The 24,432-nt window shown below is 38.9% G+C and overlaps 1 protein-coding gene, 1 long non-coding RNA gene and 1 pseudogene across 4 annotated transcripts; 1 reads left to right on the forward strand and 2 right to left on the reverse strand.

The window, feature by feature from the left end:
- Nucleotides 1-2,237: 2,237 nt before the first annotated feature.
- LOC105103779 (tubulin alpha-1B chain) lies at nucleotides 2,238-5,803 on the reverse strand. Its single transcript, XM_064490947.1, has 4 exons — nucleotides 5,646-5,803; nucleotides 4,050-4,272; nucleotides 3,762-3,910; nucleotides 2,238-3,397 (listed from the first exon to the last, which is right to left on the reverse strand). The coding sequence occupies exons 1-4, from the start codon at nucleotides 5,646-5,648 to the stop codon at nucleotides 2,417-2,419; spliced, it is 1,356 nt and encodes a 451-aa protein (XP_064347017.1). The 5' UTR covers nucleotides 5,649-5,803; the 3' UTR covers nucleotides 2,238-2,416.
- Nucleotides 5,804-6,059: 256 nt separating this feature from the next.
- Nucleotides 6,060-19,485, forward strand: LOC135322390 (uncharacterized). 3 transcript variants are annotated; one of them, XR_010382907.1, is made up of 4 exons: nucleotides 6,060-6,197; nucleotides 7,405-7,457; nucleotides 19,061-19,200; nucleotides 19,296-19,485. It is a non-coding gene; the product is annotated as an uncharacterized LOC135322390 (long non-coding RNA). The 3 variants fall into 3 exon arrangements; XR_010382908.1 differs by lacking the exon at nucleotides 7,405-7,457; XR_010382909.1 differs by lacking the exons at nucleotides 6,060-6,197; nucleotides 7,405-7,457 and adding an exon at nucleotides 16,101-17,424.
- On the reverse strand, nucleotides 15,215-16,052 carry LOC105103812 (10 kDa heat shock protein, mitochondrial-like; annotated as a pseudogene).
- Nucleotides 19,486-24,432: the final 4,947 nt, after the last annotated feature.

Genomic DNA, 24,432 nt, shown 5'->3' on the forward strand with positions numbered 1-24,432 from the left:
TATAACCATCTACCCCCCCACTGCCCTTGTGTCACAAACTTGTATCTTATGCTACCAAAGACTTTGACTACTGGTACCTATAGTCATCATCTTGACTATATGAGTGTGAACAGAGGAAACAGAGGAAATACTGAATTCGAGCAGCAAGTTGTATCCACAATCAAATAATTAGGGTATAAAGGGGATTGAATTGCTTAGGAGGATTGTAGCTAGGAGGTGTCTGTTCTAAAAGATAGCTTAAAAGGCAACTAAATACACTGAAATTTGAATTTGAGCTATACAAAATGGAAAAACCTTTTCTTTCCTAACTACAGGTTTCCTCCCTTTTTAAAAATGAAATATTTCAAGCATACAGGGGGAGAAAAGGATAATTATGATTGACATTGTTCTATTTGATAGAAATATCAAATCTGAGGGTATTATGTATAGCTGCCACTGATTCTTGCCTCCTGTCATTGTGTAGTTTCTCCCACATTGAATAGGACTGACATGTGTAACGAATAGGATATTGTAGAAATGACTGACTTTCAAGGTTATGTCATAAGATATTGAGGCTTTCAGCTTGCCTTCTTGTGGACCACTTTCTGGTGGAAACCTGCTCCTATGTTGTAAGGACACTCAGGCAGTTCTATGGAGAGGTCCACGTGGTGAAGAATTGAGGCCACCTGCCAACAACCTTAGACGTGAATTCTCCCAATCCACTCAGGCGTTCAGATAATTGCACCCTCAGTCAGCATCTTGACTGAAACATTATAAGAAACCCTGGGACAGAACCATCAGCTAAGCCACTTCTGAATTCCTGACCCTCAGAAACTTCATGAAGTTATACACATATATTAAGCCATAAAGTTTTGTCCAATGGATAGTAAACTTGTAAAAACCTACCAACCAAACTATCATCTTAACACTGCCTTGTTTACTAGTTTGTTTTCTTAATACAAACACACCCCCCTCAAACAACAACAAAACATTAGATAAAGTTGAAACCCTGACTTCTCTACCCTACCTTCCTGTCTTGGGCCTCAGAACCCTTAACGTGCGCGCGCACCCTCCCCCCCCCCCCAGCACACCGTAGACTTAATGTGTGCTTTTCCTGAAGAGCTCTTCTCTGCATTGGTTTGCTGCTGTTTCCCAGGCTCCTACCTTTCCCTCTTGTATTGCAGAAAATACAGAGGGACTCTTCAGAGGTTCTTCAGTCATCACTTAAGATGGTCTTCCTCTATGAGTTCAGCACTAACTTAAAATTCTATTTCCATGTCATCACTAATTCCATTAGGGTTTCCCTCACTGCTTTAAAGCCCCGGCATCTTCCTTTCTCTGGGACCTGTGGGGTGGCTGGCTACATTTTCTGCTGGGTTGGGCCTGCAGTGCCACCCAATAGCCTTCTCTTAAAATACCCATGGATTGTTTCTTTCAGGAATTGACAGCAGTCATTTGTTAAGCTTATAGTATTTATGGACTAGGGAAAAAACTGGGAAATTTTTGGTCTTCCCTACTCATATCATGTCTTTAGGTCTCAATAGTCCCTGGGCTTTCCGAATTTGAAGTGTACATTTCCTCCTCCAAAAAATCCTCTTATTTGCTTTCCACTTACCTACCTCCTCTAGTGTTTTAGATGTAGCCAAACTATATACTGGAAAGAATGTAAACTATGCCAAGTGCTATAAACTGTACTCTTACCTTTACAAACGTTGCCACTTCACCTCCTTCTAAAGCAGTGCTCTTCCACAAATGCACATGGGTTACTCTGGGCACTCTACCAGGAATCCTGAGTATGCAAAATTTTCTCCCATTACAGGGTGGCAAACACAGCTTTTTATCTTTCTGCTTGAATATTCCTCCAGCCAGTTATTTACCTGTTCAAGGATCATTGAAATTATATTCCACTGTAAGTTAACAGGCCCCCTGTTAAGTTTTATCTGTAGGGTATTAAAAAAATCTCCTCATACCTAATTTGTAATTACTCAATCTTAAGAATTAGATGAGTAAAATGAGTCATCTGAATTTACATTTTCCCAAGCCCCCTGGGGACCTGGATTCCAACACTGGTTGAGGTGAGACCAGTTTCAGTATTCAGCTCTCTTGCTTTTCCAGACCAGTGTGCTCCTTTCCCCCTTAGAGATATCCAGATAAGGAATGAAATCCTTGAAATTACAACCCTGTTGCAGAGACAACTGGAGGAGGTGTAGCACATCTTGGATAGGAGAAACCAATTTAGAAAAAGCACAGAAGTCAAATTTTCTTTCTTAAAGCCTTTACTTTTGAGACATGATAGGAAAATCTTACAGGAACACATGGAAAATAAATGATCACAGCTGAAGGTGAAGACAATCTAATCAGAAAGCTTTTGTTTACTCCTGTCAGCTAATGCTGAAGCTCTGAGGAGGACATGCTGCAGGGCTGAAAGGAATGGTAATTAGTATTCCTCTCCTTCTTCCTCTCCCTCTCCTTCAACAGAATCTACACCAACCTCCTCATAATCCTTCTCAAGGGCAGCCATGTCCTCACGGGCCTCAGAAAACTCTCCTTCCTCCATGCCCTCACCCACATACCAGTGAACAAAGGCACGCTTGGCATACATCAGGTCAAACTTGTGGTCCAGGCGAGCCCAGGCCTCAGCAATGGCTGTGGTGTTGCTCAGCATGCACACAGCTCGCTGTACTTTGGCCAGGTCTCCACCAGGTACCACCGTGGGAGGCTGGTAATTAATGCCAACTTTGAAGCCAGTGGGGCACCAGTCCACAAACTGGATGCTGCGCTTGGTCTTGATGGTGGCAATGGCAGCATTGACATCTTTGGGGACCACGTCACCACGGTACAACAGGCAGCAAGCCATGTATTTACCATGGCGAGGGTCACATTTCACCATCTGGTTGGCTGGCTCAAAGCAAGCATTGGTGATCTCTGCTACAGAAAGCTGTTCATGGTAGGCTTTCTCAGCAGAGATGACAGGGGCATATGTGGCCAGAGGGAAGTGGATGCGAGGATAGGGCACCAGGTTGGTCTGGAATTCTGTCAGATCGACATTCAGGGCTCCATCAAACCTCAGGGAAGCAGTGATGGAGGACACAATCTGGCTAATAAGGCGGTTAAGATTAGTGTAGGTTGGGCGCTCAATATCGAGGTTTCTACGACAGATGTCATAGATGGCCTCGTTGTCTACCATGAAGGCACAATCAGAGTGCTCCAGGGTGGTGTGGGTGGTGAGGATGGAGTTGTAGGGCTCAACTACAGCTGTGGAAACCTGGGGGGCTGGATAAATGGAGAACTCCAGCTTAGACTTCTTGCCATAATCGACAGAGAGACGTTCCATCAGCAGGGAGGTAAACCCAGAACCAGTTCCCCCGCCGAAGCTGTGGAAAACCAAGAAGCCCTGAAGACCTGTGCACTGGTCAGCCTGTTGGAAAAGAGGAGTAGAGAAAACACAGTTACTGCTTTTTGAGATACAATCATAGTAATCATAGTAAATATTTTCACTTTCCATTAATTCCAAAGATTTAGATCTTATTTTGACAAGAAATGCTTTTTTAAAAATGCAGACCTTCCTGAAATGATTCTGCATTCCTTTATTAAAAAAAATCTTCATTCGTATTTATAAAATGACACCAGACAGTTCATATTTTAATAGAATTAAAAAAGCTATAAGGAAATAATTAACATCACTTTGTTACATTTTAACCCTGTGTTTTAAAAAAAAAAGCATATTTCAAACATCTCTCTTAGGTTCATTAATCTACTTTATTCCTGAGAATCAAACATACCAGTTTCCGAATTCGGTCCAAGACGAGGTCAATGATCTCCTTGCCAATGGTGTAGTGACCGCGGGCATAGTTATTGGCAGCATCTTCTTTGCCTGTGATGAGCTGCTCAGGGTGGAAGAGCTGGCGGTAGGTGCCAGTGCGAACTTCATCTGGAAAAGGAAGACAAAGCAGCCACTCATCACTAACAACCTGCACAAGTCTGCTCAACCCCGGGGCATCAGTGGAACCCCCAGGACACCTCTTGCACCAGACCCTAGGATCTCACTTGGGTTACTGAGGTCAACTCACCAATGACTGTAGGTTCCAGGTCTACGAACACTGCCCTGGGCACATGCTTGCCAGCGCCTGTCTCACTGAAGAAGGTGTTGAAGGAGTCGTCTCCTCCCCCAATGGTCTTGTCACTTGGCATCTGGCCATCGGGCTGGATGCCATGTTCCAGGCAGTAGAGCTCCCAGCAGGCATTGCCGATCTGGACACCAGCCTGGCCAACGTGGATGGAGATGCACTCACGCTGTGGCAAAGAGAAAAAATTAATAAATTCCTCTTTTAAAATGAATTAAAATGTACTGCTTCTTTCCCAGCCAGAGGAGAACTTTCGTCTACATTGCTTTTTTCACCTATTTAAAAAATTTTATTATTTTTTTAATCTAAATTGCTTTTAATTAATTTCCTTTTCCTCTCTAAATTGGGAAGGCCTCTTTTCACACCACGAAGCGAGCTTAGTCACAGCTTCCTCCTTTGGAGGGTCAAGATAGGGAAGAGGCCGTCCATCTAGCACTCAGGCCCCAGAATCCCCTTTTAGAGTAGTTGGCCAGATTTCCGGGCAGCTCCCAGCACAGGAAGCACGTGGCCAGAGCAGTGCAGCGGAAATGTCTGGCCGCAGAGACCAGGGGCGGGGCTCTGCGGCACAGGATGAATGAGCAATTCAGGGTGTGCGCGCGCCCGCCAGCCCGGCGGCCTGCTGCGGCTGGCGGAGCCGCGCAGCTGCAGAGGCCCGCAACAGCCACGTCTGCAGAGGCGAAGCCATAGCCCACCATCCTCCGCTTCCCGCAGGCGCTGGGCTCAATCCAACACCTCCACATCTGTCAGGGCGCAGCAGGGGATTATCGGCGGCCCAGATCTGGACCAAGATCCGATTTCCGTTCCCTCAAAACCCTTCACTGCCACCACCTGCTCCCACACGCATTCCTAACGCAGCTGAGGCCAGGGAGGGGCAGATGGCTTCTACAGGCTGTTGGCAACTAGTTGTCCCAATACACTGGCGGAGTGCAGCACGCTGAAAAGGCGCTCTTCTCCACATTCATCTTGATTCTTTTATTAATAACAAAAAACCACTCAGGGTAACAGGAGACACGCCCTCCAGCCGGACCCGCAGCGTCCCAGCGCGCACGCGCCCACTGCAGTGGCGGTCTCCCGCCACTCCCTGGCGGGAAGGTAACGGTCGCGCGTGCGCTTTTGTGTCCGGCTCTTTCCCGCCTCCGCATTTCGTGCTGAGGAGGAAGTGAGGGCGGGGAGAGCCCGCGCGCGCGCTCGCCTGAGGCAGCGGGTAAAGGGGGGGATGGGAAGGCGCGGGAAAAGACTGCAGGGTCTTGGGGCGCCGCGCCCAGGAGTTAAGAGCTAAATGAGAGCTCCAACCATGATGGAGGAGAGCGAGTGCCCCGCCATCTCCTCCCTGCGTTCCAGAAGAAAACGCGGTGCCTCCCTCTCCTTTTCTGGGCCCCAGCTGTTCTCCAAAAACCGGGGTCTATCTACTCTCACCCTCGCCTCCCGCCTCGCCCTCCAAATGGACAGCGCTGGCCTCAGCCCTCTTCTAGCTATAGGCCCTTTGCGCTCCTCCGGCTCGCTTTTCCCCGTTTTCCCGAGCTAGGCTGGCGGTCCACTCACCATGGTGGCTACGGGTCAGCAGGCGCAGGCAACAGGAGTAGACACCGGGTCCCGGTTACCGTCCCCGACAAGCTAAGAGTCGAGGTAAGTAACGCACTGAGGCGGGGGTGGAGCGGGAGCCACTTAAGTAGCGGTCTGGGGAGGGGCGGACGGGCACAGGCGGCGCCATTGGTCGCAGGCCCCTCCCTCGGCCCGGCGCGCCCACTCGGCGCCCGGCTGGGCCTCCGCAGAGGCGGGCTCCTGGCTCCGAGCCCCCTCCCCGCGCCGGCCGTGTCGGGCGGGGTCCGCGGCGCCTGCGGGCCGCGAGCTCGGGTGCTGCAGTCTTTGGCGCATGGCTGTCAGGGCCTGGGCGGGGGTGAGGGCGGGGGTGAGGGTGGGGGTGGGGCGCAGGTTCAGAATAAACCAACAAGGGAATGGAGGCTTAATTGCCTTCCTCTGGACGAATCCTAAGACTTAAGAAGCCACACAGTTTTAAAGATGAAGACCATGAAATGCAGAAACATCTGGTTCGGATAGTTCAGCTGATCAGTTTCATGTTGTCTCAGTTTGTCAGTGAGTTTTGCCTTTTTCTCTTCTCAGTTCCTTTAAAGGCAGTACAGAACGCACTAAACTGATAAGGTGAAGGAGCAAGGTTTAGAAAACAAGAGTAGTTGTATTTGGTTTACTGTAATGACTTGTTCTTTAAACTAAAGATACCGAACGTTGGAAGCAGGTATTATTTCATTCAAAGAGTAAGTACCTAAGCACTGAACACCTAAGTTGTTAAAAGGGCAGAATAGGCCCCATTTTTAGACCTAAACCAACCAACTTTATGGAACAGCTCTAGGGGCTTTTTAGAAAGGGAGATTTAAAGACACATTTCAAATTTAATAGCTGAATTGAAGACGTGAGGACAGAAACGGGGAAGGAAGAAATTGACACTGAAGGATGTTAGGAAGTAGGAAAAAATTTTAAAGTGAAGTATAATTGACATACAATGTTATTTTAGTTTCAAGTGTACAACATAGTGATTTTACATTTATATGCATTGTCAACCTCAGAGATAAAATAGCCAGTTATTTTGCCAGTAACATGGATTTATTTGGAAAAAGCAGAGAATTGCAATTTGGGACAGGCAAGCTATGGGAAAATCATAGGCAAATCAACAGAACAAAGGAGAGGGGCTTGTTTTTATTAGGTTTTGGGAGAAATTAGGGAGGATTGTTTGAAAAGTTCTTTGAAGAAGAATGAGAGTTCAAGATCTTGGCTATTTCTCATTGGCTGCAAGTGGTGGTTAGAACAAGCTGGGGCAGAGAAGGATCTTTCATTTTTATAAAAGCAGTAGATAGAATTCCTACGTGAAAATGTTCTCCCTTGTACCAGAAGAAAAGTAACATTCTTTAAAAAAAAAGAAAAGAAAAAAAGTTCTTATCTTCCTTCTTCCTGCTGGTTATGCAGGCTCCACCTAGTACTATATGTTTTGAGAGTTCTGCCTTCAGGACTTCCCAACTCCATTTAAAATGAGATGTCCTTCATTTATGTTCATATTTACCCCCTTTTGATCAAGATCTTTCCTCTAAAGCATTGCTGACTAAGAAGCAGTTCTTCTACATTTAGTGGTTTTGTCCTTCAGTGCCTGGAAGGACTTTTCTTGGTTGTCATGTCTCACATGGGAGGGAAAGTGCGATTGGAAACCATTGAGGCCATATTTGAGTAATGAGGAAGAGTAGGAGGGAGAACTCTCAGGCATTTCTCATTTTAAACTCTATCTCTTATCAAGAGCTTAAGCATTGGAGATCATCTTGAAGAGCTGAGCTAGCATCACTCTCTTGGGTAAGTAATTTCTATAAAGATTTAACAGGCAACAGGTACAAAATGTAAAAATGCTTATATAAAGTAGAGTTAAAATTAACATGTTGTGTGATGGTTTTAAACCAGAAGCCCATACCTGAAGGTAACCAGCTAAATAGGTCAGAAGAGAAAGTAGGGGTCAGCAGATGAAAGTTATTGTAACCAATGGGCTTGTTCCCTGATTTTGTGTAATTGAGTTTCTGTTCTCCAGAGGCATTTATTCATATGCAACAGGTGGTATTTGCTATAGTATAAATGCCTCTTTGCTCAGCAAGTGGATAATCAAGGACCATGCTATTACGCAAAATTAATTTAGTCAGTCAATGAGTCACGTGACCATTGCTGGATTGCTATTGCTTTGGCTGTGGAATCAGCAAGCTTTCCTAATGTTAGGAAGAGATTTCTGATCATACATTCATTGGTACTTATTCTGACCCAAAGGAGAAAGGTTGGCCCTATGGAGGCATTCTTGGAGACATGTATGCCTCCTTGAAGTTCTCAGTTAAGGTGACCATGGAGACTTAATGGGGTGGACCAATGGGAAGCTTCAGAAATCTTACTTTGTAGCTGTCATCAAGGGACACCAGGTAAAATTAGCAGCAGCACTTGGGACAGGTGAAAAAATTCATCACAGGATGGACTAAAGTGTCACTATTGTCATGAACAGATCAAAGTTTCTGGTGACAAGCCCAACAATTAGATAAATTTCCCTCTTTTGTAATAGATAGAGAAATGCAGTTAAGAGCATTTCTTCTTAAGAAAAAGAGGGAAAGGATAGGTAGGAAGTAACAGTGGGAAATGGTGTGCAGGCTTAGTCTGGTCATCTTGGGAAAGCTGTCTCCTTCAGCTGTTGCCTGCTTCAATTCCTGGTCTGTTTGATTCGGAGGTCTCCAGTGCTTGAGTAGGACTGAATGTCAGGTGGAGCCTTCTTTAGCTGTGGGAAGTGTACCCAAGGCTTGAGTCTCTAAAGTTTGGCTGTTATCTGCATAGTGAGGAGGACCTAGTATAGTCCCTTCCAAGGATATTTAAGGAATCTTTGTTTTTATTGATTTCAGGTCAGAAGGGTAAGAGAAAATTGGAAACATTAGTTTGAAGATTTGTAGTCAGATATGTGACGAAATTAGGAGTTTAGATCTGGTCCAGCTTACAGGTGTGTGATAAAACCTTAGCAATAATTAGCAGGACAAGAATCTAATGTCTACAAAGGTGCAAACATAATTTCTCTCTCCATAATTATTCCCTTTTTTGCCAAAGATAATCATGGTAAACCTAATTTGTATTAAATTTGGTCTCATTACTTACATAAATGTGGCAAGAATAGTGATTGACCATGTAAACTCTTAAGATTACTAAACTTGTATGCAAGGTACTAGGCCAATTTTCCCAAGCAGTTTCTTAAAATTGTCTGATTATATCTGAGTCTATGTATAGCTCTCTTGAGTATGATAATCTGGTCAAAGACTTGGTAATATAGCCAATATTTCCAGTTATTTTCTGTTACAGGGAGAATAGATTATTATTTAACTTATGTAAATACTGTAATTAACAATAGAATGCTTAGTAAGTGTTTCTGAATCCTGGAGGTTTCAGGTAGGGAAAAAAGAGAAATATTTGATCTTTGCTTTCAAAAGTATATTTTACCAAATTGCTGTCACAGATGCTTAAGAGAAAAAGTTTCCTTAAATCTGGAAAAGTAAAACATTAGAGAACCAGTATAAGAAGTCATAAAAAATGTAATCATCCTCATTAGTTCATTTAGTCTCCTGTATTAATTCTTGTTGATCTTGATATTGGGTTAGCAGCTTTATGAATCTATCAGTTTTCCATTAAATTTTTAGAAACTTTTGCCAAGTTCAGTGTTACCATGTTAAAGTTATCAGAAACCTGCATTCTTGAGTACTTGTCAGGGTCTTTTCCATGAATCTCCTTGAAGATGAAGTTCCTTGAAGCTGTAGGAACGTTTTTGCAAAGTATTGGAGCGAAACAGTAACTGTCTATAAATAACAAAAGACTTAAAAATAGCAAGAATTAAAGATTAAGAGTTCATTATAATGCAGTTCACAAGGGAATTAGGTTACTTCTGTGACATACAACATTTTAAGATAATAGCTGGAATTATGAATGATAACATGATACCAGGACATATCAGATTTCTAGGAAGGTTATGTAATTTCTGAAATACCTGTACACATACCTGCACAGATGTAACATAAAGGAGACCTAGTATTATTTCTTACTTGAAAATGCTTCCCATGCAATTTAACATATCAAATAATCCTAATTATTTTAATACCTTCCTTTTTATAAGGAGAGAGAACCAATCCTTTGAGATGCTCCAGGGACCCTCTGGAAAAATCCCAGAGGTAGTCTAATGTCAAAAAGAGTTCATTTAGAATTTGATTTTTGGAAAGTTTGTCAAAAATATTTAGTCAAAATAGGATCACAGATCACTATGAAATAATATTACTCATTTAACCCAAATGACAAAAAGATTTCAAAGGCAAATACAGAAGGTTACATAGTTCCAAGAAGCCTTAGCTCTTTCACAAATCAGTTTTAGCAAGGGATTGTCTACTGCAACCTATATTTTTTAAAAACTCTTTTTTTTTTCTGACAATTTCAATTTTATTACTTCAAATATTGTTTTCTCAATTTCAAAAACTTAAAAGTCTTTGAGTAAATGTAAGGCATTTGTTACAGAATAATTACAGATTTACTCTTAGGATAGCATAATTGCCTATGCATTACATTAAATGAATATAAACTCCTTCTATATAATATAGTTAAAATAAGCCATATGCTTTTTGGAAATTATAGTATGAGGTTTGTTTGTACTGGCTCATCCTGACATGGCTCTGCTATGCTGGAAATGATAGAATGGTGAGGTGGGAGGCAACAGGATCCCCACATTATTGCTGAAAAGGTTTGCTCCAAATTGAGTAGGCAGAATAAAGATTTGAAAGATGGCATGTCAACTTCTAAATTGATGACAGAGTTATAAATATCTGGGAAGCTACCAACAGAGTTTCCAGCCTTGCAATTAGTTAGAAGAAATGGGGGTTATTCTTTTAAACAAAGATTGCTGCCTGGCTCTAAATCTGAAAAGACAAAGCCTTTTCAGCTGGTTGCATAGACTCTTTTTGTTGCTCAGTTCACTGTGGTAAACAAACAGTGTCTTTCAAATGTGTTAGATCATTCCACAGTAAGAAATATAGTGTATATTATGGCCCAGGACATACTTACATATATAAAACCATTTAAGAAACTGAAATAAAAGCTTAATAAGCTGGCATGTATTTCCTATTTTTAGTATACATCATGCATATATTCCATTTTGCAGTTTGTGAAACCATTTTCTTATTTATATATAGATAATAAATACATAATAAATCTATAAATTATAGCTACATTGAAGATAAATGTTATCCACTTATCTGCACAAATATTCTCTATTTAAATAAATGTTAATCATAATTCACCAGTGGTCTGTAACCACAGTTTGGAAAATAAGAAGTTACAGTAAATCCTCCCACAGGAGGAGAAAGCTTTCATGGGAGTTCTGCTGCTTTCAGCTTCCAAAGGGGCACTTGCTGCTTTGCCTGCATTCTCTCAACTTCAGTGCAAAACAGTTTGTGCGGAGTTAGTTTACGCTTATTACTCTAAGTGTTTTGACATTTTCTCTTTGGTTCATTTTGTATTCTCAGCTCTTTTTCTAACCTTTTAAGCTATTTGTAATCTTTACTTCCCAGTAAAAACTGGAAAGCAGGCAATTGTGAATTGTCTATCATATATGAGCATCCTGTGGTAGATTAGCAAACTTATAAATACATTAAAAAATTTTAGAAGTATATTGTTCCTCATAATCAATTTTTTTCAGTATAGTGCAAAATATGTTTGTTAATAGACCCAAATATTTTTCCCTGTAAAAATTAAAAAGTCAAAAGTAAATAAATTTATGTTACCATTTAATGTTTATTTTACTTGGAAATGATTTAGATATTATTTGAAATCTATTACTTAGTTTAACTCAGTATAAACTTCTATCTTATTTTCATTTAAAAAAAACATTTGTTTTTAACAGTTATGCTTGGATTAGGCATTAAGAACAGCTAACCATCATCTTAAGTTGTTTTTCTTATTGGCAGATTCTGTAGCAAGTAGCATCTCAGTTGATCAGTGAGCCCAGGTAGAGAAAGTTGTGTAGTTGCATTCAATATTGACTACTCCGGGTGGGGAGGGTATAGTTCAAGTGGTAAAGTATATGCTTAGCATACATAAAGTCCTTGGTTCAATCCCCAGTACCTCCTCTAAAAATAAATAAATGAGTAAACCTAATTACCCCCCCAAAAAAAATTTTAAAAAAATTGATTGAAGACATGCCTGTTTTCATTAAACCAACATGTTTAAACTAGCTTTTTATTTATCAAAGAGTATGAACTTTGGGACTTGAAAAGCATTTAGAAACTTGAAAAACAAAAAACACAGTTTATTTCTGAGAGTATATTTGATTTATAGAAATAGTTTTTCTTTAAGTCACTAAAATAGAGCTCTTTACAAATTAATTTTGGCAGTATCATCCAGAGGTAGAAAAATATCATATACACATATAGACATACGTAATATACAGACACAGAGATCTGATGGTTTTTTTTTTTTTTTTAAATTCAGCTCTGTCTGAGGTATAAAACTCAAAGGAAAAGTTGCATCCAAATTGTTTTCTGGCAGATGGAATAAGATAGGGTTACTTGCTCAGATGGTCGGTTTTCTACCAAAGATTTTTTATTTGCATGTTGTTAAGTCATTTTGTCTTTTAGAAGCTTCTGTATACCAATCAAATAATGGATTCCATTGTCTGTGAGAGGTTTGGGATCCTCTGTTTTAAGGGTGCCCCTTCCGGTGGGCTTATCTAAAACAAAACTTCCCCATAATGGCCATTGCAATTCCAAATTATCCAAAAGTTCACCCATTTTAACAGAAAGGCACCAGAGCCTGGTCCAAGGACCAGGTGAAACCTTTCTTGCCTTTGATTCCCTAAAACCTCTTAGTTATGAGGGCCCTGTTTTCCAACAGCTATTCTAAAACACCAGGAATTGTGTGCTTTTTTTCCACTTTTGAAAAGATAGGTGACTTACCAGGAAGCTTCATAAAAACAGATCCTAAATAAAGCCAGAGAACTCAAAATGCAAAGAATATGGAGCTACAATCCAGAAGAGACTTACTCTCAAACTCAAAAGTCAGTGAGAAAGCAGTGAGCTCAGTGGGCTCTGTGGGTACTGGCACCTGTTTGCTCACCAGCCTCAGAATTGTTGGGAATCTTCTTTGGATCCCACTTCTGATCACCAATTAATGTTGACCTCAAAAATAAAACAGCCAATTATTTTATCACAAAATGGGTTTATTTGGGAATAGCAGAGAATTGCAATTTGGGACAGGCAAGCTATGAAGAATCATAGGCAAGCCCAGAGGAACAAAGGAAAAGGCTTGCTTTTGTTAGGTTTTAGGAGGAAATTGGGGAAGGTGGTTTTGAAGAAAAGTTCATTGCAGAAGAGTTTAAAGGTTGTGGCTGTTTCTTACTGGCTGCAAGCAGTGTTAGAGTGTTGTTGCTGGGACAGAGATGGATCTTCCTTTTTTAAAAGCAGGAGATAAAATTCCTCCCTTGTACCAGAAGAAAAGTAACATTTTTTATCTTCCTTCTTCATGCTGGTTATTCAGGCTTCAAGAGTGGTATGTGCATGAGAGCTCCCCCAGGGACTTCAGGGCTTCCTGACTCCATTTAAAATGAGATTTTCTTTATTTTACAACATTACGAGATGATCACCATGATAAGTCTAGTTATCATTTGTCACCATTTAAAAGTATTACAATATTATTGACTAAATTCCCCATTCTGTGTATTATATCCCATGACTTATTTCGTAACTAGAAGTTTGTGCCTCTTAATCTTCTTCGTCTATTTTGCCTGTGCCCTGAACCACCCTCCTTTCTGGCAATCACCAATGTAAAACATATCTCTATATAATAACAACTGCTTTCTGATGTTATGTCAAGATAAATTAATTGGTTATAGCTTAGTACTTGTTACAAAGCCCAGATTATAGTGAATAGACTAGTTTTTTTTCCTCCCCCCTCTCTTTCTTTCAGGAAAATCTATTCCAAAACCATAAGCTACATTGCTAATACTTGGAAGCATATAAGGTGGTTAGTTAGGGTTAAAGTATGGCTTGGAAATGATCCTAGCAGAAATCTATTCCTATCATTACAATATTGAAAATATCCTCCCAGTGATAGTGTATTAGTAACAACAACAACAAAAAAAGATAAACATAAGACAGTAAAAATTCATAATTTATATTCAGCTATTATCTTATTCAAATTTGATAAAGGCTTCACCCTTCATATCAAACAAATAATAAATTTACACTGTTAATAAGTGTTTAAAGGTTTTCAAGTCAAGATCCAAATTTGTACATGTTTCCTAAACAGGGTTATAGAGGACAGGAATATAGTTGAATATTATCTCACTTACTCTTAAAAGAAGATGGAAAATAATTAGCTTTCCTTGACTGGAAAAAAAAATGAGTTTTAGGTAACATACTGCTGAACTCCATTTTGCTGTCTGCTCTGGATGAAAGCCATTTGAAAGCAAGCACCTGTCTCCTCCTAGCTCTTCAGAACCTTAGAAATTTAACTGCAGAGAATTTCTCCTGTGAGCCTATATGTTTCCTCAGAGACTTTTCTAAAATCATTAACTTTGCTAGCCTTATTATTTGTGAATTCCCCTGCTGTGAATGAGGAAGCACTTGATGTTTTTTTTTTTTAGGTCCCTAATGATACCTTAGGTTTTCAGAGAGTAATAGAATCATAAGGGACCTTTAAATATAATCTAGTCTGGTATCTTTATGCCAGAAAAATATTGAATGATACTAAGGTAGTTTATTTTGCTACCTCATTAGTACTTGAGGAGAAAGACTTTATTTTTCTTTTTTACCCAAACTAAACTTAGATGGGTCTATTTGTTTATATTGTATATGATGTATATAATTTGTCTATATTTAATAACTAAATAGTAATTATTTATTGCTGGAATGTAAATATAGTATTACCCACTACCTTAACATCGTTCTATTGATTATATAGGTCTTTTGTCAGGCTGTTTCAGGGCCTGCAACTATTTGCTTTGAGTCTTTGATATAGTGGGAAAACCCTGTGTTGCTATTTGCCTCCCATCTTTGATACTTAATATCATGGCCATTTGCTACTGTTCTAACAGTCAGGAACATTTTTGATAGTTCCATTTTGTGGTTTAGACACAAAAATTCACAAAATATTTTGTTCATTTAGCCAGCTCTATAAGGAAAGACAGAAATAACAAGTAGCAACAATTTACCAAGTATCAACTATTTTCAAACATTTGGCCTTTTATTCTTATTTATTATATTGTTACAAATTTATTTATGTTACTTTGTGTTCTTTTTTCACAGATGGTATAGGGGAAAGAAAACAGGGTTTGATTTCAGATCTAGTTTCAATTCTATGTCAGTTAATAGTGGTATGACTTTAGACCCTTAATTATCTTTCTCAAGCTTCATTTATGAATGGAAATCAATACTAGCTTAGAATCATCTTTTTTATTTGGGTTTTTTAACTTATATATTTTTATTTGGAAATGTTTATATCTGTACAGTGAAACTAAATTTTGGAGTCACTGGATGTCATTAGTTTGGATATCATTAGTTAATTATAAAAGCTAGACATGGAAATTATTTACATGAAAGATTTCAGAACTTCAGTGGAATGAGCAGCTTCATGTGATGTCATTTCAATAGCTATTTATTTCAGTCTGCATACTTTCCAAGAATGTCACCATCTCTAAATAAGAAGTGATCCTTGTTGTCTAGAACTACTTTAGTCCTTTATATTCTGGGAGAAGAACTTTATATCCAACTTTCCACTAAGTAGTTGAATCTAGCCTTTCCTTTAGAGCCCAATCCAACAGCTACTACTGTTGCTTGCGATACTTTTCCTTGAGATTTTTCTGGAAGCATAATGCCTCCTTTGGTTACAGTTTCAACTGCATTCTTTTCAACTAATACTTGGTCAAAGAGGGGAAGAAGCTTTCTAAATGCCTGTCCTGCAGTGTTTTCGGCCGCCACTGCAGTTCCTACGCCATCTCGTGTCTCCACTACAAGGAGAGACCCACAGTCAGAATCATCTTTTTATCATGCTGTAATATTCAATCCCATTAGTAAATTCTATCAGTTTTATCTTCAAAATATGCCCATTACTTTCTATCAGATCACCTTATTTCATAGCATTTATAGAATATGAAATTACCTTTTTTTTTGTATATTTATTTACTTGTTTAAAATTTCTCCCTAATTGGAATATAAGCTCCATGTCTGTTTTTGTGAAAGTCAATCTTGACTGCCCTTCCAAAGACCACTTTCTACCATTATTCATTGCCAAGAGAAGCCCTCCTCCCTTTTATTAAGAGTATGCATGTGCTCAATCCCAGGGGACAAATTGAGGGAACCCTGTTTCCCTTTGCCAGATACTTGCTTTCTCAGTCTCCTTCATAATTGGACACAGTTCTGGTTATTGGAACATACAGGGAAGTCTGCTAGAGTGTTTCTGGGAATGGTTTTTCGCCCTGTTCAAAAGAGATTACACCCTGAGGAAAGCCCTTTTATTTTACTCCTATCCCTTGCTTTCTGCTTTTGGAAATGTTCTGTGAAGGTTTGATTCCTGGAGCCACCTTAAGACTTTGAGTCTTTGGGGAGGGGGGATAGTAGGTAATAAGGTTTATTTATTTTTAATGGAGATACTGGGGATTGAACCCAGGACCTTGTGCATGCTAAGCACAGACTCTTACCACCAAGCTATACTCTCTTCCCCCACCAACTTTGAGTCTTTTCATGTAAAGAGAATCGAAGAGATGCCAACTTAGTGCTCTGACACTGTGAAGCTGCTTAGCCAAACTTAAAACCACCCGTCTCTAAATTTACTGTTACATAGTAGGTGCTTAATATGTAATTTGTTGTTGGATGTTGCATTTGATTATTGGATACAAGGTATGAGGAAACTGAGAAATGAAAGTTTATTTTCAGGTTTTTGGTTTAAATAACTGGTTAAATGGTTTTTGTTTTTTTGTTTTTTTTTTTTAACTAAGATCAGAATCCTGAAGGAAGAGGTGGGAACTGAAGAAGAGACACGGGGAAAGCTAACAGTTTAGCTTTTGACACATTTTGAGGTTTAAGAGACTGTGGTACATATACCTAGAGATGTCTACTAGTCAGTCATATATGCAGGTACGGAAAAAGGAGAGAGATGCAGATTTGATGTCTTCAACATAAAGATGATAATTAAGCCACGAGGATGGTGAAGACCACTCAGGGAAATATGCAGAGCTGGAGAGTGGTAGTCTTAATGGAGAGCCTGGCTTTAGTAGGGAGTCTGAAGAATGATCATACTTAAAGTAGAGAAAAGAATTCTATAAAAGGAGTATGAGAAGCAATGTTTGGAGAGGGAGAACTTAGGGGCTCTCACAATCCAAGGAAAGAGAGAGTTTCAAGGAGAAGTTGTAGAATGTCAGATGTTGCAGAGGGTAAAGACTGGAAAGTGTCCATTGTGTGCATGTAGAAAACAATATGGCTTCTATTTTTATTTATTTGACGTGTATGTGTGTGTGTGTGTGTGTATTTTTTTTTTTAATAGAGGTACCGGGAATTAAACCCAGGACTTCGTGCATGCTAAGTATGCACTCTACCACTAAGCTATACCCAACCCCCTGGACATATATTTATTGAGAACCTACCATGGCAGATACTCCTTTTAAGTGTTGGGTAGATATAATGATGAATAAAATACGTCCTTTCCCTCATGGATTTTATATTCTAGTAGGAAGAAAGAAAATGAACATATGGCAAAGAGATATGAACTACAATGTCAGGTAATCTAATAGGCTCTATGAAGAAAAATAACTCTGGGAAAGAGATTGAAGTTACAGAGGGGTACTATTTTAGATAGAGTGATCTGGGATGTCCTCTCTGAGGAAGCAGTTATTTGAACAAAGACCTGAATGAAGTGATAGAGTAGGCATTTCAAGCAAAGGGGACATCAAGTGCAAAAGCTCTGAGGTTGAGGATATGTGTCTTTTTAAGGCAACTCCAATAAGTCAATGAGACCACAGCAGAGTAAGTAAGGGGGACAGTGTTATGAAATGAGATCAGAGAAGTAGCCGTGTAAATAGTCTAGATCATGTTATGGTCTTTCATATTAGCCATGGAAAGACTGTGTTTTATTCTGAAAATTGTGGGAAGCCATTACATAGTTTTGAGCCATGCTGTATTCTGTCTTAGATCTTGAAAGGCTTGTTCTGGCTGCTGTGAGAATAAACCACAGGAGCTTAAGAGTGGAGTAAGGACTATGAACTGGAAGGGAATTACAGTAATGCAGATAAGAGGTGAAAGTTGCTTGGACCAGGGTGGACCAGTAGTGGTGGAGGTGGTAGAAAATGGCGGGTTTCTGGATATATTTTGAAGGTGATGCTGACAGGATTTAGTAATGCATTGGATGGAGGGTGAGAAAGAGAGAGGCATCAATCATGACCCCAAGCTTTTTGGCCTGAGTAACACTGGGGAATACTGAAGGAAGAGTGGGTATAGGGAAATGGAATCAAAAGTTCAGATGTGGATATGTTGAGTTTGAGATGCAGTGTGTTAGACATCTAAGGAGAGATTATTAGGCAGAGGGCTAAAGTGCAGAGAAGTCATGTTGGAGATAAATTTAGGAGTCATCAGAATAGAAACTGGATGAGGTCACCTAGGAAGAAAATGTAGATTAAAAGAGGTCCAAGGACTAAACCCTGGAGCACTTTAGCTTTTCAGAATTAGGAAGGGTATCCAGTAGTTGAAAGTGAGAAGGGCCAGATAGTGGTGTAGGGAGAAATTATGAAAAGTGTGTTCTGGAATCCAAATGAAGAAAGTGTTTCAAGCAGAAGAGTGATAACTGTGTCAGATTTTTCTGGGAGGCTGGATAAGATGAAGTCTGAGAACTGGCAAGTAGATTTGGCACTGTAGAGATCACTGGTAACTTGGGCAAGAGTAGCTTCAATGAAACCCAGTAGGGCTGAATGAAGCCCTGATTGGGGTGGGTTTAAAAGAAACTGCAAGGTGAGGAAGTGGAGAAAATGGAATAATAACCTCTTCTGAGGAATTTTGCTTTAACAGAATAAAGAGTGATAGCTGGGATAGCTGGATAGGGATGTTCAGTAAAGGGGAGATTTTTTTTCATATGGGAGGTATTTTATATTTATTTGCTAATGAGAATTAAAAAAGAGAGGGAAAATTGATGATGTGGGGGAAGGAAGGGATGATTTAAGGAGCAAAGTTTTAAAATGGTGAAATGGGAAGGGTTCAAGTGCACCACTGAAAGGGTTACCTTTGCAGAGAAAGGAGCACACTAGTTCATCCACTGACACAGGAGGAAGCCAGGGTATGAGTTTGGATTCAGGTTGGCAGTTAGACTTGGTGGTGAGACTATGTGGAATTTCTCTTCTGATTGCTTCTTTTCTCTCCCCAACTCAGTGAAATAAGAAAACAGGTAATTTCTCCTCATCTTCCTGCCCCCCTCCATTCCTGAATAACTACAGAACCCTGATTTTGTTGAGAGGAAGGCTGAGCTTCTGTTCCAAGTACTCTATGGGCATCCACGTGACCAAGTTCTGGTAAGTTATTAGTGGAAGTTTTTTGGTTGGGTTTCTGAGAAACAAGGTTGACTGAGCTGGCATATGTCTTTGGCCTTTCTCTTTTTCTTGCCTAGAATGTGGACATGATGACTGGAGTTCTAGCAACCACCTATGATGATAAAATGATTTTAAGCCATTACTAAAAATGCAGGAAGATAGAATCTAGGTCCCTGATGACATTGTGGAGCTGCCACACAAGCCCTAGATTGCCTACCTCTGGACTTCTTATTCTGGGAGAAAATAAAATAATTTGTTTAAGCCTCACTGATTCCTGCCCCCCCCTTTATTTTTCTTGGGGATATGTGTGTCTTTGTTATTTGCAACTGGTTATAATTCATAACTGGTGTGGTGATAGGACCTTGTGGAATTTTTCTTCCTTTTTTCTCTTTCTTTTTTTTCCTTTGTCAGTAAAATGGGGAGGGGAGAGGTCATTCGCTTAATGTGAGGATTGGAGAGGGAATGTGGGAATTTGAGGTGAGAAAATGTATAAATTAATCATGTCTGAGAGTGGGAGAGTAAATTAACTAGGGAAATAGAGTAGAATTTCCAGGTACTGTTGAAGATACAGTAGGTTTTCCAGACATTTCTGTTTGTAAATATAAAATGAGATCAGTCATCCTGTTTATGTTTTTCTTTAGTCAGGTTTAGTTGCTCAGGTGAAGTATGAAATAGGTGGAGAGTTGGATTTATCCAGGATTGGTGTTTTGCTAAAACTACTAGGCCACCATTGTGAGTTAGAAGATGAAGTAGACTAGAGTTACTGAGAAGATAATTGAATAGCTGAATGGATTTTTTAAAAACATGTAATAAAAACAATAAACTTGGAAACAAAACTTTAACACATTTTTTGTAATAGATAAAAATTTCTGTGATTCAAACATTGAGAAACTTTGCTCCTGCCCTGTGATGGTAAATTGTATGTGTCAACTTGAGATGCTAAGATAGCTGACTAAACTTTATTTCTGGATGAGTCTGTGAAGATGTTTCTGAAGAGATTAGTATTTGAATTGGTGGATTAAGTAAAGCACATGGCCCTCCCTAATGTGAGTGGGCATCATCCAGTCTGTTGAAGGCCTGAATAAAGCAAAAAAGGCAGAGAGTGGTTGAATTCACTTTCTCTGCCTACTGACTGAGCTTGGATATTGATCTCCTCTGGTCCTTGGTATTCCTGGTTCTCAGGCTTCAGCAATCTGTATCATTAGCTCTCCAGCCTTTGAATTACACCACGGCTTTCCTGGGTCTCCAGCTTGTGGACAGACAGCAAAGAGTGGGACTTCTCAGCTGCTATAGCCAATATCTTATAAAATCTTCTCTGTTCTCTCCCAATCCCTCCAACCCCTGTTCTGTTTCTCTGGAGAATCCTCACTAATACACACCCCTATGCTCATTCATCCCATTCCCTCTCACTTCCCCCTATAGAGAAGCATTTGTATTAGTTTGTTGTGGATTCTTATGGTGTTTCTTTATGAAAATAAAAATATTGATTGATCAATCTATTCTTATTTCACTCTGTTCTTACAAAAAGGTAGTTGTAAACTATAGTGCATGCTGTCTGTACCTTGCTTTTTTTCACTTGTCAGTATATGCTGGATATCTTTTCCTGTCAATACCTGGAGAGTATTCTCATTATTTTTATTTTTCATTCTGTTCTTATAGCTGTGTCATGATTCATTAATTTTTTGAAAGCAAGGCCTTTATTTGCAAGAACTAGATTTTGTTACAGCTTTGTGGGTTCCACAGAGTCAGTATAGCAGGACTTCTTATTTAAAATTCATGCCAGGATCCACAGAAATGTGAAGAATGCATGATGTTAAAAAAAATCATTATCTCTCCAAAAAGAAGTAAGAATTCAGCCAGCAGACAGGAAATTGTGAATCAAAGGCAGAGTGATTAAGGTTTAGCTGCTTGTGGGTTCCTGAGACAAAATCCAGCATTCCTGTGTCTTACTGCACTGGGTCTTGGCTCTGGCAGTTGAAGTGAGGATAGATTAGCCAGTTGAAGAGATGTTCTAAGCAGATAAATCTTATGTTTCACTTTCTAGGGTATAGCCTTGCAGGACTGTAAGACTCTTAAAGAAATGCAACATCTAACATAGTGCCCGAGCAAAAAAGTGGCCGTGGCTAAAGGAGGTGCCTAGGCAAACTAAAAGCAGCCTTACAAATTCCTTTCCCACACCCCACCATGATGGGCAAAACAGCTGAGAGTTCCAAAGTATCCAATGGGATGTGGAAGTTCTGAGAAGGCTGGCAAACTGAAAGAGACTTGGAGCTGGAGTAAAAAGGACTCAGACTAGAGGCCAAGGCAGGAACCCTAGATATCAGCACAAGAAATCTAAAGACAGGCAGGGTGAACTACAACTCAGCAGAGACCAGCATGGATGGAAGACCGTACAGGGATCAGATTCCCTTCCTCCAATTCGAGAATCATACCCAAGTCTCTCTAGGAACTTAGATCACCTTAGAGAGGATAAGAGAAGGAGAGGGTAGAAGAATTTGAATCTTGATTTTGACTAAATATTTACTCAAATGAGACTATTTTAAACAAGAAGTAACTGATATACCTTGAAAGTAGTGCTTAAGTTTTTGCAGTTTCTGGGGGTTTGTGAGATGATGAATTTCAGTTATAGAGAAGGGAAATCCAAATGAACTATAAAAAAAAAAAAAGGGAATTAATACTAATAGGCCTTTGGCAGAGATGTGGGAGCATTTGGAAAATTTTATATGAGATATCAAGCGAAAAATGAAGCAGTTATGAAGTTCTGGAAAAATAAAAGTTTGTAATGAGAAAGGAATAATGATTACAGTGCATTGTTTGCTTAAGCAATGAATAATACTTAAATCATAATCATAATGTAAGCACTGGCTGACTTAAATTAAAACTATGTTGACAAGATGGCCAGGAGGCAAAGTATGAGAAACAAAAAAGAACTAAGTTCTCAACAAATACAGTGAAAAGTAAATAAATAAATAAATAAAAGTCTAATAAAGTAATAAAATAAAATAAGTCTAATAAAATTAAAAAATAAATAAGTAAATAAAAGTCTAAAATGGATAAATCAAGAAATAGCAGCATAGACATAATATTTAGAAATAAGTAGGTTAAATCCAAGGGAAATGGTTGGATGAATTGGGGGTAATTTCCTCTGGTGAACAGATGCGGTGAACTATAACTCAGACCTCATGAACAGATCTAGGGTAGGGGAGGAATGATGCAGGAAAACTGTTGTTTTAAAATAATAGTATTTGACTTGTGGGTTTTGTAAATTTTTTATTGAAATATAACATCTATGTAACAACCTATATACAGAAAAGGGTACAACTCATAAATGTACAGCCTGATAAATTAACCTAAAGTGAACACACTTGCGCAAATTAGCACCCAGATAAAGAATATTTCATTTTTAAACTTTGTACATGTATTCATTGGTAAATATTTAAAATTAATAATAATAAAGAGTTAAGATATCAGGAGAGATAAAATGCTTTTGATAACACTGCTTTTGAAAATACTTCTAAGATCTGAAGCACTGCTGTTCAATATGGTAACATCTAGCTACATGTGGCTGTTGAACCCTTGCAGTGTGACACGTCTGACTGAGAAACTGAATATTTTATTTTTGTAAATTTTAATTATTTTTAAGTAGTCACATTTAGTGGCTACCATATTGGGCAGTGACCATCTAGAGACTTGAGTACTTAACTTTTCTATACAGAGAAGAAAGGAAGGCTCAGTTTCCTCAGGTTAAATGAGAGCTGGTGACGAAGCATTTTGAAAGTGATGAAAATAAAGTACTAATAATAACTAAAGAGGATTAAGGAGAAGAGTTTAAGTAGAGATTAACTATGATCTGAATTTATGTATATGAACTACATAGGAAAGGAGTACAGATTCAGAAAATAATTTTAAAACTGAGAAAGCGAATAATTCCTACAACGGTTACAAAGGAAATACTTAATAGGCTGATGTTTACCCGGTGAAAAGAAAATGGAAGTCTCAGTATTGATTGGTAAGATTTGTGGTGATTAAAAAACCTTCCTTCAAAGTTTCTTCAATCCAGATGTATTGCTTTTAAAATTAAAATTAATGTTAACAAAAGGTCAGTATAAAGTAAAATGGTGGATTAAGGGAAAGAAGTATTTATTTTTGCCCTTTACCTACTTTGTAAAAAAAAAAAAGCTTTACTGAGATAATTTACATTCCATAAAATCTACACCTTTAGAATGTACAATTCAGTGTTTTTTTTTAGCATATTCATAGAATTGTGTAGCTGTCATCACTCTCTAATTTCAAAACATTTTTATCACCCCAGAAGAAACTTTGGTACCCATTAGCAGTCATTTCTCATTCATCCCTCCCCTAGTCCCTGGCAACTAATTTACTTTCTGTTTTCTTGGATTTGCCTATTCTGGACATTTCATATAAATAGAATCATACAGTATGTGACTTCTTTTACTTAGCATGTTTTTAAGGTTCATGTATGTTGTAGCATCTATCAATATTTCATTTCTTTTTATTGCTAAACAATATTCCATTGAATGGATATACAACATTTTCTTTACCTGTTCATCAGTTGATTGACTTTTGGGTTGTTTGCACTTTTCAGCTATTATGAATAATGCTTTATGAATATTTATAAAAATTTTTGTGTGACTGTATGTTTTTATTTCTCTTGGCTACATATCTTAAAAGTGGAACCAGCAATGTATCAGTGTTCCAATTTTTCTCTATCCTTGCTTGTGTTTGATATTGTCTGTCTTTTTGATTATGGCCATCCTACTGGATGTGTAGTGGTGTCTCATCATATTTTGATTTGTATTTCCCTGATGGCTAATGATGTTGACACTTTTTAATGTGCTGGTTGGCCATTTGTACATCTTCTTTGGAGAAATGTTTATTCAAATGTTTATCCTTTGAGCATTTTTTAGTTTTTATTTTTATTGTTGGGTTGTAATATTTCTTTATATATTCTGGATGCAAGTCCTTTCTCTGATACATGATTTGCAAATATTTCCTCCCATACCAAGGGTTTTCTTTTCACTTTTCTTATGGTGTCTTTTGAAGCACAAAAATTTTTAATTTTAATGAAGTTCAATTTGTCTTCTTTTTCCTTCTGTTGCTTGTGATTTTGTTATCATATCTAAGAAGCCATTACCTAATCCAAGATCATATTTACTCCTGTATTTTCTTCTAAGAGTTTTATAGTTTTAGCTC

Source organism: Camelus dromedarius, chromosome 11 (genome assembly GCF_036321535.1).
Source record: "Camelus dromedarius isolate mCamDro1 chromosome 11, mCamDro1.pat, whole genome shotgun sequence".
Classification (NCBI taxonomy): domain Eukaryota; kingdom Metazoa; phylum Chordata; class Mammalia; order Artiodactyla; family Camelidae; genus Camelus; species Camelus dromedarius.

Excerpts from the sequence above, each read along its gene's own strand:
- LOC105103779 (XM_064490947.1), bottom strand. Across the intron at positions 3,911-4,049 it reads CCTGGAACCTACAGTCATTG|ATGAAGTTCGCACTGGCACC; the intron begins GTGAGTTGACCT and ends TTCCTTTTCCAG. Across the intron at positions 3,398-3,761 it reads TGGACCGAATTCGGAAACTG|GCTGACCAGTGCACAGGTCT; the intron begins GTATGTTTGATT and ends CTTTTCCAACAG.